The 19,182-nt window shown below is 34.4% G+C and overlaps 1 protein-coding gene across 13 annotated transcripts in view; it reads left to right on the top strand.

The window, feature by feature from the left end:
- VPS13B (vacuolar protein sorting 13 homolog B) overlaps positions 1-19,182 on the top strand; it is a 1,017,676-nt gene that overhangs the window by 326,017 nt on the left and 672,477 nt on the right. For 10 of the 13 annotated variants that reach the window (XR_005211694.1, XM_037803400.1, XM_037803396.1 and 7 more), the window contains 2 exons: positions 3,945-4,079; positions 4,827-5,000. Coding sequence is in view for 9 of the 13 variants with exons in the window: in XM_037803400.1 (XP_037659328.1) it covers positions 3,945-4,079; positions 4,827-5,000 (309 nt within the window). In the remaining 4 variants the exon portion in view is untranslated. Of the gene's footprint in view, positions 1-3,944; positions 4,080-4,826; positions 5,001-19,182 lie in introns of those variants that run through there. The other 3 variants (XR_005211695.1, XR_005211696.1, XR_005211697.1) reach the window with 1 other exon arrangement.

Below are 19,182 nucleotides of genomic sequence, written 5' to 3' on the forward strand. Positions count from 1 at the left end.
TTGTTTGGCTACATGGATTAAGGAAAAGGATCTATGGTAATTATTTAGACTTTAAGTTACTGTTCATCTTTTTTAGCCTCCTTGCTTCCCTGCCTTCAGAACTACCTGGTTTCTCTAAAACTTGTTTCTTTTCGGGGCTTTGTGTTGCAGATAAACTTGATTCTAGTTTAATCACGCACAGGGCATTTTTCTTTATTCTTCTGTCATATAGTTGCTACTCGTTTGTCAAATAGCCATCTTCCAAAATTCTGATGACAGTGCTCACCTATTAAAGAACTGCCTATTCAGCTATCTTTTTATTTTTATTTTTGTTGTTAGTTAAGGGCCGTAAAAAATTTCTTTACTGTCTTTTGATGGGGTTTAAGGAGGGAGCAGAAGTAAATACATGGTTTGACTTGTTAATTTTTTTTACTTCTGCAGTGATACACAGGTCATTCTCATTATTTCATCTTTTACTTTGTACATGATCAAAACAGGAGTGATCATAGGTGATTACTGAAAACTGGAGAGTTGGCAATTAGGGAAAGGCTTCAGTGATGATGGAAGAATTATGGCAGGCCAAGAAAGTTGGTGGAAAAAGAATCAGGGTTATTTGTGCACCACAGGACTAAGATTATGTATTAGGACTTAATAATTTTCAGGGACGTACTACAAGGAGAAGAGAGGGGAGTGCATTTGTTTTATTACATTGAATGGTATTGCAAGAACTCAGTAATTATTTTTAGTTTATTCCATTGATTCCCTCATCCCTTCCTCTAGTGGACTATAACAACAGCATTTGAATAAATGTAAGTATGTACTTTTTAAAGCATGATTTAAAATGTAGGTTATTTTTGCTACCTTGTAATTGTCCTATGGACTCATGTTAGCTGTCTGTACATTGTACCAAAATATTGCACCTGTTCCCTAAATTAAATTCTGCAGAAGTTCAGCTTGAATGCTCAAGAGTTAAATACCTTGAAAATAACTGAAGTTATTTTGGCCTCCACATGTAACAATAATAAATAGTGACTAGCCTTAAGTGACCTAATTACTAGGTAAGTAATGCTGCCTATATTGAAAACCGAATTTATTTAGCTTCAGGGCATTTGCTTTTTTTGTGTCATCATGCTGCTTTCCTAAAAAGAGATTTCCTTTCACAATTTCAGGGGTAGCCTTCATGTAAAACACAATGTGACTGGTGCCCTGAGTTGTGTAATGCCAAGATCCTGCTCCTTCTTTTTTGTCCTCCTGGCACTTATGCTTGACACATCTTTCAATTTTAGTTTGTTGGTGGAGTGGAAATAAACCAAGGTTATTTTTTATTAGCAATTTGTCTCCATTGTCAAAGTCTCTCAAGAGATGGCAGTGATTTATTCTCCTTTTTTTATCTGAGCTTGTAGCACTTAAAACTAATGCTTTATAAAAAATAATTTCTGAAGGAGAAATTGTAACATAATGATTTTTCAGTTATTAAAACAAGTTGAAAAATATCTGAGAAATGTAATGATCATGAAAATTTAGAACTAAGTCTTTAATAGTATTAACCTAAACGAAGATGCTTTATTCAAGTATATGCACCATTTAATAATATACCTGAGATTCTTATCAGAAGATGTAACAGACAACTTTTTCTGTTAAGAAACTTATATATGATATGCAAGCAATATCAATGAAGTGCTGTCACTTATGATTCAAGTTATAGTCCTAAAATTTTTGAAGTGTAAAAGGAGTGTTATAAAATCATTTAAAAACATAAACCATTTTAGCTTATTCAGATTCTTTTGCTTTTGAATCTGCCAGAAACTAATTCATTTCTTTTGGTTCTGAACACCATTAACAACCCTTGAGAGAATCTTTTTGTAGTCTTATCTGCTGACCACTATCTAGATTCCCTCTATTTTCTGAAAAATTGGCCTAGTATGAGAGTCTTACCTGAGTGCTTGGGGGCTGAGGGAGGGTATTATTGAGTTCTCCTGTCCCTCCCACCATCTAACAAAGTGATTGGAACAAGGTAAATTATTCACTGATTATAACTTCCTACAACAAGAACATATGTTAAATATGTAGAGTAGCTCAGCTTCTTTCATTACAAGGAGAAATGTGATCCATGCTTCTATTTTCTGACTTTAGCTTTGAGCAAAATCCCTAATTTCTCCAAGCCTTGATTTACCCATATGTAACAATGTAAAATGGAAATAGTAGTAGCTATCTCAGGGCTTATTTATTTATTTATTTTTTTAATGACTAAATAAAATAAGAAGCCAGGCATAGTACTTAGTAAGTGCTCAGTGAATGTTAGCTACTGTGTTTACTAGTACCACTGCTGCTACTACTACTCATAGTGCTAGTGCTGCTATGATTATGATTATGTAAGTATTGTTGGCATCATTTAATTTTCTGAGATATAACTTCTTAAATTTTTAAATCATGGACTTTGAGAATCATGTAAAAAATGCCTTTGAAAAACGCATAAACACACAGCATTTTCAATTCTATTTCTTAGATTTCCTATTTTCTTTAATGTCTGCCACTGACCCCAGTTCATAACTTTTGTTCTGAGATTAATGAATTATCACTTCAGAGGAAACAATACAGGCAGCGAATATTGGTAAATAGCCACTAACACATGTTTATATAATGACCAAATACAAATTAGTGAATTAATAGCTCCTTTTGAAGTGAGGGTTAGTAAATAAGAAAGTATTTCTCAAGATGATATCCTCTAACCGTGTGCAAATCATTAGTGTGATCCTCCCTGAAGTGAAAAGGTAGAATAAGATACAAAACCAAAGACCAAAAAATGATGTTCAATGTATCTGACTTAGAAAGTCTGTGGTTTTCTTAACTAGTCATACAAAATTCTGCTTAAAGGAGCTCTAAATACAAAGTGTGGTACATATTTGATCAAAATTTGAAATGGGAAAAAGAAGAGAAATTATGTTGGTGGATGTTCATGAATATTGGCAAAATGAGTGGTCAGTCTTCTGTGATGGGATCAGATTGTGTTAAACATCCTGGCTGTTTTGCCTACTAACTATATTCCTTTAGGCAAAAATTACCTAACTCCTCTGTCCGTTGTGTCAACATCCTTAGAATGAGGACAATATCTACATTATAGGCCTTTGGTGGTGATTGAATGAGATAATATGCCTGACAAATAATAAGCCTCAGTAAATGTAAGTTGATTAGTTTGAGTTCATCATCATCATCATCCTCATCGTCATTGTCGTCAGCATTGTCAGTATAATGTTCTTAAGGTCTCTTTGCCTCTTTAATTCTGCCCTACCCTTCAGGATCAAGATGAGGGTCCCACTTTCTAATTAAGTTTTTCCCAACCATTTATTTCATGGTTATTATTTCCTTCTGTGCTTTTATGTTCTTCAGCAAGTAGCATATAGAAATGATGTGAATATCCACTTTTTTTGTTAATTGATGCAGAATCAGTTTGGTTTCTTTTATCTACAAATAGCTTGTCAAGTTTCTTTGTGAACTATTGTATTTTAACTTTGAAGCTATAAGATGTGTCCTTACTCCATCTGATCAGGACTTTCTGGAGATTTTGTTTACTCAGGTGGCTTTTCATTTAAATTAAATGTCTCTACGTAATGAAACTTAATTTATAAATTAAATTTGTTTCAAAAATAAAAATCTTACCGCAAATTCTAAAGTCAGCTATGATTTTTCAGCCATCTCCATTAAAAAAAATTGTGCATTTACTTTTATTTCTTGAGCTTGGCTAATAGAGAGTGACTTCATAAGCATAGTTATGAGAGTTCAGCCCATTTATTTTAAAATTGCATCCTTTCACCTCCTAAATGCCAAACTATGAAACCTAACACAAATACTGTAAGAACATCTGAGGTAGATAATTAAAGTATAATTAAGTTTAAACGCCTTGGTGAAGGAGTATAAAAATTATTTAAATTCAATCGGCTAGTACATTTGCAGTTTTCTTTTATTAGGTGTGAAATCTAAGAATCCCCTGCCAACTCTTGAGGGTTCAATCCAGAATGTTGAATTGAAGTACTGCAGCACATCATTGGTCATATGTGCCTCTGGGACCGTGGGATCAATAAAAATTTGTGCCAAAGCCCCAGGTATGTGCAGCTGGACCGTGTAAAACTTTATTGCCTGTGTAGGAGAATTGGCCTTGCGTTTTACAAGGAGTGTTACTGAAACAAGAATTTACTCATTGTTCCTATGAATCAGAGGTTTTAAATTTTTTTATTTTTACTTGAAAAAGTTTTTAATTGTGCCAGGATGATACTACTTGACTTTAATAAATTAGTTTTTATTTAAGGGAAAAACCTTTGCATGATTTTTAGAATGGGTATGAGGGAAAAAAAGAAGTTTTTTCTTATGCTTTTTGGAGGAAAAAGATGTATAGATATATATGACACTTAAAATTAACTTAAAATGTTGTTAGTATAAGAGGATTAAACGAAAAACCCAGATCTCTTTCAATTTAAGGTTGTAATTGTCTTCGTCTTCCTACTAGTATTTCATAGTATATTCCTTAAACTATTTGCAGTTTTTTAGTACAAACTAAATTTTAAGATAAGCTTACAGATTCTGTAGCATTTTTACAACATGGTATGTTTATTTCCTTTCACAAACTTTTCTGAATGTGTTTTACATTCATTAGCGAAGTGTTAAAACTTAGTTTTTAATACTGATAATGCCTTTAATTTTATCAGAGTATAACTAAGTGCACAGCTCAAATTACCATATATAATTGAAATGTTACATTATATTGTTATTATATTTTAAGATGAGGCATCGTCAAGCAACTCCAGCATTTTATTTCATAAGATTTATTTGTTTTCCTAAATATTTCTTTTCAGGTGAAAGTGGAAAGGAAAAGTTGATTCCTTTGCTTCAGGGTCCTTCTGATACCAAAGGCCTTCATAGCAGCAAGTGGCTCAATGAAAGCAGAAAGCCAGAATCCCTCTTAGCTCCAGATTTGATAGCCTTCACTGTCCAGCTTCCACAGTCTATGGACTACTGCCACAATTCTGGTAAATACAAACCTTTCATTACTCACTTATTTTGCATTTTCTTTTCCAGAAAGGCTTTTAAAATTGTCTTTTTTTTTTTTTTTTTTTTTTTAACAAACAATCTGGGACCATTGGGATACTCTGTGCTGTTTTGCTTTTTGAAAATTAAAATGAAGCATTTTTATTTCATTTTTGATAATTGACTTTGTGTTTACAAACCATAATGATTTTATTTTACTTTATATGAGAAATAATTCAGCACACACTATATAACATTTAACCTCAGATTCATATCTAATAATTCCAACTGAGTTTTAAACTGTAGCATATCATGTCATAATAGGTAGAAAGGAGTAAAAGGAATTTAAAATATTGGAAAGAGGAAATTTTTTTCTTGAGATAGTAATACTTTGTGAGCTACAGTTTGGCATATTAAAATTGAATGTTTGGGTTTTCTTCGGTAGTTTTACAGAAAGGAAAGGATGTTAAGTGGAACAAAGGAAAAAACTCAGAGGTCAAGATCTCATTTCTTAGAGTCACATTTTTCTGGTAGCATTTTGTCTAGACTCTGTTTCATTTTATACAACACCATAATCATAGGTTATGTAACTCCTCATGTTGACAGGAGATACCAGAAGAGTTATTGAAGACTGAGAAAGAGGTATGATAAGTAGAGACCAGTACCAGCCATGAATTCAAATTTGCGTTTGTCTAATGGTTAGTAAAGTCAAGGTGGTCAGTCAATGAGACTAGATACAAGATAGCGATATGGGGATTTCTTAAAAGGGTAGGAGGTCTGAATGTTTTCTTTACAATTAATTGGTCAATGAGGAAGTATCTTCAAATAGCTGCCTACAAGCAGAGCTAGCATTATTTAGCTGGTAGTGTAGCTTATAGAAACTAAACTAAGGACAGATTAATCACTGCATTTAACTGACTGGACAGAAACTATATGGAGTTTAACATTAAATTGAAGGATGCAGTGCACAAGTATGCATATGGAGGGACACAAAAACAGTTCAGAGGGATTTTGCTACATTAGCATTTGGCTGAATGGCATCCACATTAGAAACTAGAGATTAGTATTTGAAAGGGGGAGTTTGTGGACCCTTGGTCAGCATTTTTCTACAGATAACACTCCTGAAAAAGAAGAGATCAGCCTGGAGAGAACAGTATATGAAACCCAATGGAAAGAATAATGTCAGGATAAGGTCAAGCCCCAAACTAAGGCTGTGCCTATGGAAACTTTTAAGACAGGGGTTGACAAACATTTTTATAAAGGGCCAGATAGTTAATGTTTTAGCCTTTATGAGCCATATGGTCTCTGTCACAGCTTTTCAGTTCTGCCATTGTAGCACAAAAATAGTCATAGACAATTCATAAATGAACGGGTGTGACTGTGCTCCAGTAAAACTTTATGAAAACAGGTGCTGGGCCAGATTTGGCCTTAATGGTTTGCTTATCCCTGTGTTAGGGAGAAGGAATTGGTGGTTAAATAAAATCATGCCTTTGTTATGTCTATTTAATCACGTTCCTTAGATTGGCTATTTGGCAAACTCCTTTATATAATTATCTATATAGTAGTTTTTTTACTTCATTAATTAGGATTTTACAAATCATCAACTCATTTAGATGTTATTAAAATGACCAGATCATCGAGCTATGATTTTGATACCTAAGAAGGGACTGCTCTTATTTGAACCTGCCACATATTCTTGAGTTGTATGGGGACTCCTCATTTTTTGTTTTGTCATATACACATTTAAAATGAATTAAAAATTCAATATTATTTATATGTTAATATGACTTCTCTTAACAATATTCAGGCTATTCTTTGTAATTTAAATGCGTTCCTAGAGTCACCCAAATATATTTGCATTTTTCACCATTTATGTGAGCCTAAAGGTAAACCATTAGAAGAAAAATTATCGGTGACACCTGTGATATTTCTTTGGTAAAGTTCTACATTTTTTCTCGCTGTTAAGGAAATCCACCAAATCTTGAACATTAGTTATATGTTTAGTGATATGTTTATGGATTTGTGTATAAAATTTTAATGTGTTCATGTATGTGATGCTTTGAAAATATTCCGTTGGGTCTGTTTTAATCCCAAAATGTAATGTGTTCTTACTTAAACTATATCCACACATTTTATTTAGAGCATTTTAAAATTTTCCATCTACCTTGGAACTGCCACCTATATTCATGGCTTAGGTATTTAGATTTGATTTAGAGACCTATAAGTGTAATTTTTAATTTAAAGCCAGTTTAAAAATAACTGATTAATCTGTGTTCATGTAACAAGATTTAAGGAGGAGTGTATGTATGTATGCATGTGTGAATGTATGACTTTACAAATCACAAATAAAGAAATCTTAACTGAAGAAATAATTTATTTATTTTAGACTTATTTATTATTTATTATTTATTATATATAATATATTATATATAATAATATATAATATATTATATATATTATTTATTAGACTTATTTGGTATATTATTACTTTCAGCAAATACTTTTCTGGTCACTCTATCTAAAATTTTTTTCTCTCTCTGTGTCTCTCTATTTCTATTTCTCTTTTTCTCTGTTCCTCCTTCTTCTTCCATCCTTCCCCCCCTTCATGTACCCCAGACACATACACACTCACATATACTTATTTCTCTACTTAGACTTAGAGTCTACCATACTATATATGTTACTGATTTATCTTGTTGATTTTGTTCCTGCTGTTAGAAATTTTTTTTTATTTTAATTTTTTATTTTTTTAAGTAAACTCTAGCAACTTTTTTTTTATGGCATATTCCTCCATTTATTTTATTATTTTTTTAATTCAGTTTTATTGAAATATATTCACATACCATACAGTCATTCATGGTATACAATCAACTGTTCACAGTACGATCATATAGTTATGCATTCATCACCACAATCTATTTCTGAACATTTTCCTTACTTCAGAAAGAATCAGAATAAGAATAAAAAATAAAAGTAAAAAAGGAACACCCAAACCATCCCCCATCCCACCCTATTTGTCATTTAGTTTTTGTCCCCATTTTTCTACTCATCCATCCATACACTTGATAAAGGGAGTGTGATCCACAAGGATTTCATAATCACGCTGTCACCCCTTGTAATCTACATTATTATGCAGTCATCTTCAGGAGTCTAGGCTACTGGCTTGGAGTTTGGTAGTTTCAGGTATTTACTTCTAGCTTTTCCAATACATTAAAACTCTAAGAGGTGTTATCTATATAGTGCATAAGAATGTCCACCAGATTGACCTCTCGACTCCATTTGAAATCTCTCAGTCACTGAAACTATTTTGTTTCATTTTGCATCCCCCTTTTGGTCAAGAAGATATTCTCAATCCCATGATGCCGGGGTCCAGATTCATCCCTGGGAGTCATATCCTGCGTTGCCAGGGAGAGTTACACTCCTGGGTGTTGGGTCCCACGTAGTGGGGAGGGCAATGAGTTCACCTGCCGAGGTGGCTCAGTTAGAGAGAGAGAGAGGGCCACATCTGAGCAACAAAGAGGTGCTCAGGGGGAGATTCTTAGGCACAATTATATTCAAGTTTAGCCTCTCCTTTGCAGTAACGAGCTTCATAAGGGCAAGTCCCACGATAGAGGGCTTGGCACATCAAACTGCCAGTCCCAGTGTTCGTGACAACATCAACACCAGTCCAGGTGACGAAGTCCAATACTTCTGCACCTTCCCCCAACTCCTCGGGGTGTGGGGGAGGGGGCTGTAAATATATTTTTTATTCTCTGCACAAATTAGTTTGGGATGTGTCACTATTTCACTCTAACCTATACTAACCTACCATATCTCACTTCCTATTCAAAGTTCCATGTAATTGTGGTGTTTGAACAACTGACTGTAGAGTTATACTGTTTAGAAAATATAGATCCTGCACCAAATAGACATCTCTTCCCTTTGTCTCACATGGAAGTAGCAACCTTTTTTTAAAAACTGCTGCTAGAATTTTGTGCTTCATTTGAGCAGAAACTTATGTCTTTTTTTTTTTTTCCACTGCTGTATCCACAGTGCCTAGAACAATGCCCAGCACATGGTAGGCAATCAATAAATATTTGCTGAATGAATGAGCAAGCAAATGATGATTATAGTTACATTTCTTTGATTTTTGACCTTACAAAAATGACACAGTAACATGAGTCCTTCCTGATGTTTTTTTTTTTAATGATGATGTTGGGTGATTAAACCCTTCTACATGAACAATTAATTAAAGGGAAGCACAAGTAATCCCTGCTGGCTTTGTTTTTCACAAACAGAATGATGTTCAGATGAGGTTGTTAATGGACTTTTCCCAAGGGCTTATAGAATTTGAATGAGAGATATTTGAATGCAGAATATTAAGTAAACAGCTAAGTGACTTAAGGAGGCAAGTTGTGTAATTTTAGAGGAGTGTGGTGATCATTCTGATTGGCTTCTGAGGATCATGACTGGCCTGTGGAAGACAGCTACAACTGTGCATGTGTTCCCAACTTGAAGGGGGTAGGTATTAAAACTGGGAGCCAGCAAATTTTGTGGATGTTTATATAGAAGTCAGTCAGAAAATGAGTTTTGAGAGGAGCTTTGTTAGGATGAAGAGGCAAAGTCTTTAGACTGTGACTTCAGAATGTGAGAACAATGGGCAGCTTTATTAATGGAAATTAGGAATTAATATGACTGAAAGAAATACTGATATTAATAAACCCATGTAAAATAGTGTTTACAATTTAAAAATCTTTCATATAGATTATTTTATTTGTTTATAAAACAAGATTGTTTTAGGCAGAGCAGGTGTTAATTGGTGTCTTATAGAAGAGGAATAGAAGGCTAAAAGTTAAAAGACTTATCCACATTTTCATGGCAAGCAAGGCAGAGTCTGAACTAGAACCTGAGGCTTCTGACTATAACATTTTTCTACCATTAGTCTATTACCCGGAGAAGATCCTTACTGTCAAGAGTCACACTTCCATGATCTCACAGCATTGCTTTGCCTTTGAAGTCTCAGCAACTCCCTTTGCAAATTCCCACTTCCCCTCTCGACTGCATTCTGCATTGGCTGACTCTGGTTGCAGTGAAAGGAGATTGTTCTAGTTTGCTAATGCTGCCGGAATGCAAAACACCAGAAATGGATTGACTTTTATAAAGGGGGTTTATTTGGTTACACAGTTACAGTCTTAAGGCCACAAAATGTCCAAGATAATGCACCAACAATCAGGTACCTTCACTGGAGGATGGCCAATGGCATCCGGAAAACCTCTGTTAGCTGGGAAGGCACGTGGCTGGCGTCTGCTCCAAAGTTCTGGTTTCAAAATGGCTTTCTCCCAGGACATTCCTCTCTAGGCTGCAGTTCCTCAAATATGTCGCTCAGTTGCTCTTGGGGTGTTTTTCCTCTCTTAGTTTCTCCAGAGCAAGAGTCTGCTTTCTTTCTTTCTTTTTTTTTGTATCTTCATTTTATTGAGATATATTCACATACCATGCAGTCATACAAAACAAATCATACATTCGATTGTTCACAGTACCATTACATAGTTGTACATTCATCACCTAAATCAATCCCCGACACCTTCATTAGCACACACACAAAAATAACCAGAATAATAATTAAAGTGAAAAGAGCAATTGAAGTAAAAAAGAACACTGGGTACCTTTGTCTGTTTGTTTTTCCTTCCCCTATTTTTCTACTCATCCATCCATAAACTAGACAAAGGGGAGTGTGGTCCTTATGGCTTTCCCAATCCCATTGTCACCCCTCATAAGCTACATTTTTATACAGTTGTCTTCGAGATTCATGGGTTCTGGGTTGTAGTTTGATAGTTTCAGGTATCCACCACCAACTACTTCAATTCTTTAGAACCTAAAAAGGGTTGTCTAAATTGTGCATAAGAGTGCCCACCAGAGCGACCTCTCGGCTCCTTTTGGAATCTCTCTGCCACTGAAGCTTATTTCATTTCCTTTCACATCCCCCTTTTGAAGAGTCTGCTTTCAATGGCTGTCTTCAAACTGTTTCTCATCTGCAGCTACTCTCTCAGTTTCTGCGCATTCTTCCAAGTGTCCCTCTGGGCTGTACCAGCTTGCTCTTTCTGTCTGATCTTATATAGTGCTCCGGCAATTTAATTCAGACCCACCCTAATGGGCGAACCAACACCTCCATGGAAGTTAACCAATCAGAGTGAAAACCCACAGTTGGGTGGGGCACATCTCCATGGAAACACTCAAAGAATTATAATCTAATTAACACTGATAGGTCTGCCCACACAAGATTACATGAAAGATAATGGTGTTTGGGGGGACATAATACATTCAAACTGGCACAGAGATCAAGGCCCTTGTGCGAATCCAGTGTGCTGTCAGCCACATTCTGTAGTCATTGTTACTGTATAGGGGAGCCATTTAATGACACTTCCATTTCTTAACATCTGCATAGATATTAGAGGGTCAAATAGAGAAACTGTATGCTTCTCTGGCTCCTTCATAGTACTCTATGACTATAATTGATGTATGTAAAAGAGTTTAAAATAGGTTCTGGATCTTTTCCTTCCCTTATCTTTTAAATACAGACTTTGGCTCTTCCTCACATCCTGTATTTTGCCTATGATTTTTAGTGGTTTCTGCTTGCTATAAGGTTCTAAGTCTTTGTTGATCGTGGTATTAGTGAGTAAATAAATTTTGGGGTGTTTGCTATTTAGGAAAATAAAATGATCACAAAGTACTGTCAACTTAGAACCAGAGGAACTTAAAGGCCATCCATTTCTTAGCCAATATTGGGAGTCCCTTTACAAAATGTCCTTGTCTCTCTGTATTCCAGACCAACTGGCCTTCTTTCAGTTTCTCAATCATAACATGCTTTTGCATATGCTGTTTTCCTGTCCGAGATTCTCTCAACTATCCTTGCCCTTTCACCTTTTGCCTGTTTAATTTCAGTTCATTCTCTTAGCTCATCTTAGCTCAAATACCACCTCTTCAAGGAAGCCTTCCTTGATACTGCCTTTCCTCCACCCACCCCACTGCCCAATTTGATCAAGTTCCTCTGTTGCATTCTTTCATTGTTCGCTGTACTATTCTTTCATAGCACTTAGGACAGTGTGTATGTTTATATGGTTGTGTCATTTGAAAGCTGGCTGTACCACTTGACAGTGTGTTCTTTGAGGGCAGAGTCAGTCACTGATTGCTTTCCATTTTATCTCCAGGACCTAACATTACCTGACACATAAGATTTGTTTGAGAAGTATTTCTTGAGTGCATGGATTGAATGAATGAATAAATGAATATTTATGACAGATGGTCAATGTTATGAATGTATTTGACAGAAAAATAGTAAGTTCTTAATACAAGTTAGCTTCCTTCCTCTTTCACTCCCCATGTTTCTTCTTCCTCTTAACTCTCCTTCTCCATATATCTACCATTGGAAAGAATATCTACCAGTATTTTCCTTTGTTAGGCAGTTCTGTTTACTGTTAGATCCTCTGTTCATTGGATTGTAACTTCTATTTCTTGAGTTGGTTTTACTTTCATAAATGACAATAAGTAATGTATTGTTCCTAAGTATACCTGACAAAACTTTTATATTATCTTATCTAAGAAGCATTTTTCCCCCTCTCAGTATTCATCCTCTTTAGTATCAGGCATTTACAATTATGACCATACGCTTTCTCTTGAAATTTGTCTCTCTTTGCTTCTAGATGTCAAGACAACTCTCTTCTGTATTTTTGTGTATTTTGTGAATAGAGGCCCTGCCTGCTGTTTGTTCTGGGCTATCTTTTCAAGGATGTGTGTGTAGTGAGCAGAGTCTAGAGCTGCCTTCTAGACTAAAGGGCAGTCATGCTTACTGGCTGTTATGAAGAATTTGGTTCCTCAAGCTCAGAGTTCATCTCCTTTCACACAACTCACCATTTGTGCAGGCATCCATCTGGACACATCTGCATTGTCATCTCTCAGATTTGGAGGCAAGAGGAACTCAGCAAATATGTTGATATGCTGTTTGCTGTACCCTGAGCAATGAAGTCTTTTGTCTCTGACTCAGGAGTCTTATATCTTCTACCAGTATGCATGAAATTGTGACAGAGTAAAATGTTAGGTCCTTCGCGATTATCGACACCAGGGCAATGTGGTATCTTGGTTTTCCTTACTGAACCAACTTGTTCCTCTTCCCAAGGCTTTTCTTTTTCACTGTGCCTTAAATGTAGGTAATTTCCAAGATTAAGTTTTTGGCCTCCTATTTGGATGATCTGATCAACACCCCTGATCTCAGCAATCAATCATGAATTTTTATTTCTGTCCTTTATTTTCTTTTGGCATCCAGACTCCAAACTTCAGCCACCTCCTGACCATTCTCAATGGATATTTTAATGGTGCCTAACATGTCTAAAACTAAACTCAACATCATTCTTCTTATTCCCTATATCATGCTTCATTATTCACTGTTTCAATTAATCACACTATTTATTTCCCTCTTAATGCTGTAATTTCAACACTAACTCAGTTCTTCCTTCTTTATCCCCTACATATGGTAGATGTTCCACTGAAGTTTTTTTTAACTGAATATCCCAGGCTAAACATCATGAATTTATTTTAGTCACTTCCCATGTAATTTATCTTCAGATTCATTGTTGCAATTTTGAATACTTCCACTACATATTTGAAAATGTTCCTTAAAATGGCACTCCAAAATTTAATACGGTCCTCTGCATATCACAAAGTACAGTGGGAGTGTAGATTTTCCAGATTCATATAGTGGACTTCTTTTTAGTTGCTACTTGTGTTGAGCTTATGTACCACTGGAAACCATAGACCTTTTTACATGAACTACTCTTACAACAGGTTTCCATATTTTATATATTTGCACTAGTTTTTTAACTTACATGGAAAACTTTACACTTAGTCCTGTGAAATTTTATCTAGTAGATTTCGATCCACCATTATTAAAGAAGATATCTTTTTAAGTATCTAGTTTGGCTGTCGCTACTTTTATAGTCATTCACATATGCTGTTTTTGCTTTTAACATGTAAAACTAGACATAACGTTTTTCTCCTAAGATTAGAAAATAGAATTATGTGATTATGATGTTATTTTAAAATAATGTAGAGCAAGTGTCTCTCTTAAAATATTATTTACATATGACATCCAGTGTCACATGTAAGCCAATCTTCTTATTCTCTTGTATACTAAGTTTCAAAAATAAGTATAAAGTTTTAACCTTACTAGATTGTCATAACTTAATCATTTTATATTTTAACCATTAAATATAGGCTACTTTTGATCTTTGTTATTGGAAGGGAAAGTCACAATTATAATTCTAGTCTCTCTCTTTCTTGGTAAAAGCGTACCAGCAAACACACACACTCTCTTTTATTTCACCATTCAGAGTTGGTTGGTTAGAATATAATGAATTGTTAAGTAGTTTAAAAACTGGAGACAGTATTTTGCATTGTACATTTTAATTTATTGGGAATGTGTTTTATGTTTCAAAAATTGTCCTCATAATAGAATTAAGTGAATTGCCTTGAAGTTATGTTTTTAGTATTTTTGACAGGACACATGAGTAAGAATGCTTATATATTGTAGCAATTAAAGACAATTCACATTTGTGGTTTGGGCATAAATGTGTAAAAATTATACCCATCTATCTTATTACATTTCCTCTCTTTTCCCTAAGGACTTTACTATGTACTTTATCTGTAATTGTTGCCAGTTTTCTATCATGTTCCCACTGGGCTTCTGGTGCAAAAAATCTTATCCTCTTGATGACAGAGCTTGCCTGAATGATTTCATGCTCCTAGCATTTTTGTTAACGGGAATTAGCGGTAAAATGTAACTACAGCTGAACAGAGCGTCTATTTTTGTAATTTTGGAGTTTGGACTCTGTTATTGGAACTAAATGAAGAGATGCAGGTGTTCTCCAGTCCAAGCCCTTTGGGAGTTTTGATGGTAGATGCTTGAAAAGAAAATGCATGTGTTTCCAGAGTCAAACAGCAGCTGTGAGACAAGGATTTATGTTTTTCTCAGAACTTTGGGATTTCAAAATGTTACATTTAATCACAAGCACAGAAAGGGGAGCAAATGTTAAAGATGTTATGCATAAAAGTAGGTTTACTGATCTCTTTACCATACGAACTAGTTGTGGGAATGTAGGAACAAAGCGATTTTTAATTGTAATATAAACAGTTTCTAAGGGATTATGATAGTTGCCTAGAGTTGGCCTTGTGAGAATGTTGCATCTGTAGGAGAGAGAATTTTTGTCCTCCTAATTATTTAAGAAAAACTGTTTTTTTTTATTACTTATTTTACATACACACACACTGAAAAATTTGGTAAAATATTTGTGAAACACACCTTGATTATAAGTTTTTTTGGAAAAAATTTTAATAATATCTTGTAAAAACAGAACTCAATTTTTTTAGGGCAAGAAATGTAAATTTCTATCTAGAATAGTAATTAAGGGAATTTACAAATATATATTTAAACAGATATATATTTTAAATATTCTTTCTGGATTAATTCCCAAATTCATCTTTATTACCAAGAATACTTTTCGGTATTTCTTTGCCATTCTCATATGTTTTATTGCTCTTATTTTTTTTTGTATAATCATTCACCTATTCATTCATTCATCCATCAGATATTTATTGCAAGTTTTCTGTGTGTAGAAGAATAATGATGCATCTAAGTTTTTACTGTGAAGAAACTTTTAGTATATTGAGGAGATAGGCATATAAACAACCAAGGCAGGATGAATGAACGAATGAATGAATGAAATCTAAAAGGTCTTATATTTTGGGTTTGACTTCATCCATTGCAAATTATATTACTTTGAGCAAGTCAACCCCATTATCAATTTCTCATCTGTAAAATAAGGATACTCTTATCTGCTTGCTAGGATTGTTAGGAAGATTAAATTAAATATATCCATAAATACATTGTAAACTGTAAAACATGATGCAAACTTTAAGTATTACTCTGCTGGAAATAGTTCCTTATATTGACCATTCAGTCATCCCAAACTTAATGTTTATCTCTTTGAGGCCTTTCCTACTTTGTTTTCTACATTGTGGCTGATCCCTACCCACGTTAAATTTTCCTCAAGTCTGTTCTTTAAACCTGTGGGTATATAGCTCTGAAACTAAGGGCAAATCCTCTACCTAGTTCCAGAATCTAATCTTCTAGATTGAAACGTCTCCTGGAAGCCATGTTACTAGGAGTTAGGTACAGTCTCAATAGCAACAGGAAATTGCTTTGCTTGCTTCTTTGAAAGGTCCCAGATTCTGGAAGGAGGCCAGAAAGAGAAATCCTTTGAGCCTTATGGGTGACCAGTTGTTTCCCTCATTTATATCACAAGGTCAAATTTTTTTATTTTATACTGCTTGAGTAGTAAAAGTAAACTTGAATTCAAACTAAACAAGTAGTAGCTTCATTAGTAAGTGATAAATTAGTATACAGGAGTATTTCAGGTTATAATGGACTGCAAGTGAACATCCCCATAAAATGAGTAATGTTTTGAAATTTATTTACAGTATATTTTTATGTAGATCAAACTGCCACACTATTACTTCGGTTACTTTATATTTTAGAAAATGATATAAATCTTCAAAGTGAGTTTTTATTTTTGTAGCTCGTAAACTGGGTTTATGGTATAATACAGTAACTGTGTGGTGTGTCCAGATTTTGAAGTTGGCTGTATAGTGACTTTCATATTGGCCAAAAGAGAGGCGTAGAAGACTTAGTGAACAGGTAGGAGCTGATTAGAGAAGTTGATTTACAGAATACTTAGAGATGATATTCATAGCAGTCTTTGCTGCCTGCTGCCCTACTCCAATTGTTCCATCCTCTCCAGAAGACAAAACTTCATTCTGAGAAACTTGATTCCACGAACAGCTTTTGCATTCTTTTTAGGAAGTACAGTATACATATATATCATCCTTATACCATTGCTTTTTTTAAAAAGGTAAATATGAGGAGTCTGCTGTCCATTAATGTTGCGGGAGCTTAAGTACTTTTCTGAGGGTGCTTTTGTTTGTTTTGTTTATTTTTGCTTACCCTCTGACCTTTTGCCCTTTCTGCTCCCCTTCTCTTTCTTCTTCCCTCTCTTTCCAATTAAACTTCTTTCCAAGTACCACCAGAGCACATGACCATATCACACTGCAACAGTGGATAACTTTTTATGGGATTCCTTCCCATGAGACCAGGTGCTCCTAACAGCAGAGACCATATTGAGCACATGATAGAGATTCAGTAAACATAGGACTGCCCAAGGGAAATGATTTTTGCCATTTGAATAGAGCCCTATTGTCTACAAGCCTATGTTATTTTAGTTCTAAACTGTTCTGTGGGGGATGAAAATGTGTAGGATGGCTTCAGCCTGTTTAAGAATAATTTTTAAAAAAGTAAAATATGACTCTCGAGATATAAAATGAACAAGTGTTAAAGGTTTTATTTAAATCATTATTAATGAGAGAACTAGGCAGATGTTCCATCCAGTTCAAAGGAGAATTAATAAAACACATTAATAGTTTATAGTTTAGGAATACTGAAATAAATTTGGAAATGGATGCAAAATTGACTTCTTCCATAGTGGAGGTAGGAAGTCAATTGAATCTCTACCAGACAGAATTTTGTTGCACACCTATAGTCAAGAATTATTTTGCATTACTATCAGTTATCTGTAAGTTACAGATTTATAAAATAGCTTAAAGGCAATGAAAGATGCAGGAACCCTTAGAATCAAGACTCAAATAACCTGGAAGAGTGTGCCCTAAATAATGCAGAGCTTTACACTGAAGCACAAAATTTCCCCCACAATCCTTACTAAATGCCAGATGGCTAGGCTATTTTTAGCTGAGAGTTATTTAAATATAGAGTCCAGTCAGAAGTAATTTTGTGAAGCAAAGGTTCTGGGCTTGGAGGGAAAATAAAAGGGAAATGTTAACACCGGCAGAGGGCAGTGATGAAGCAACAGTTTCCTCACGTTCAAAAGAGATATTGATCATTGGATAATTCTGGGTTAATCCTATAGACATTAATTTGAGTTTGACTTTTGAAATCTTGCCATACCAAGTTCATTTCAGCCTATTACTTTGTCAATGTCTGAAACTTACTAGAAAGGTTTTTTATGATTTGCTTTTGTTGAATAAGTAAATAAAATGTTTTAATTTGTTTTTTGTTAAGTAAATAATATATTCTAACTTATTGAAAAGTTTTTTTTGGGGAAATATTTCATACAACAAATATTTGAATACCTATTGTTGTCAAGTGTTGCTTTAGTCATTGAGGATATATATAGTAATAAACAAGCAAGACTTGTCCCTGAACTTCAAAGTAGCATTCTCTTGATTCTGACATTTTTATTTTAGTGATTAATTATTCTATTGTATTTTTCTTCTGAGGATTAAATGATTTATATAGTATTTCCTAAACTATAAGAAGCTTTCTTCATATGTAAAAATTACATCTTATTCTAATTTCTTCCACTTAAGAGGTAGAAAACTGAGTTGCTATGAAAATATTTGCGAAATATGACAGTTGTGCAGAACTCAATTACAGCTAAATAATAACAAGAACAGAAATACAAATACACCACAGGAAAAAGGCCAAAGGACATAAAAGTAAGAATACAAGTGATCAATACATGAAACATGTGAAAAAATTCAAACTCACAAGCAATAAAAAATGAATATTAAAACAATAACAATTTTTATGTCTGAAATTGATAAACATTTTAATAAGTGATAAAATGGAAAGCTGACAAGTTTATAGTGAGATGAGCACTTTCGTAGAAGTCTGATAGGAGTATGAATTTGTACAAACTTTCCAGAAGTCACTGTAGCACAATGTATTAAGGACCTTAAGAAGGTTCAGCTTCATAATCCCACTTCTAAGATTCTATTCTAAGGGAGTAATCCAAGATGCATTTAAAGACTTGTATTTAAAGTACAATGGTATTCAAGTCAGGTGATAAAAGAAAAACTTTTCATGCAATTTAGGATCTCACAGTTTTATTGAGTGATTCATGAATTGGGCTGCATTCCATTCAGAAAGTAGAAGGGAGCTCCCTGCAAGGAGTGGAAAGGGGAAGCTCTGATCAGCTAACTTTAAGTTCCATTTTCCATTGTAGGGGGAGGGGGGTGTTTTAAAAATTGGGGGACAGATATACATTGATTAGTATGGTATGCTTGTCTGATCTGATAAACCATCTC

This window comes from Choloepus didactylus, chromosome 14, assembly GCF_015220235.1.
Source record: "Choloepus didactylus isolate mChoDid1 chromosome 14, mChoDid1.pri, whole genome shotgun sequence".
Classification (NCBI taxonomy): Eukaryota; Metazoa; Chordata; class Mammalia; order Pilosa; family Megalonychidae; genus Choloepus; species Choloepus didactylus.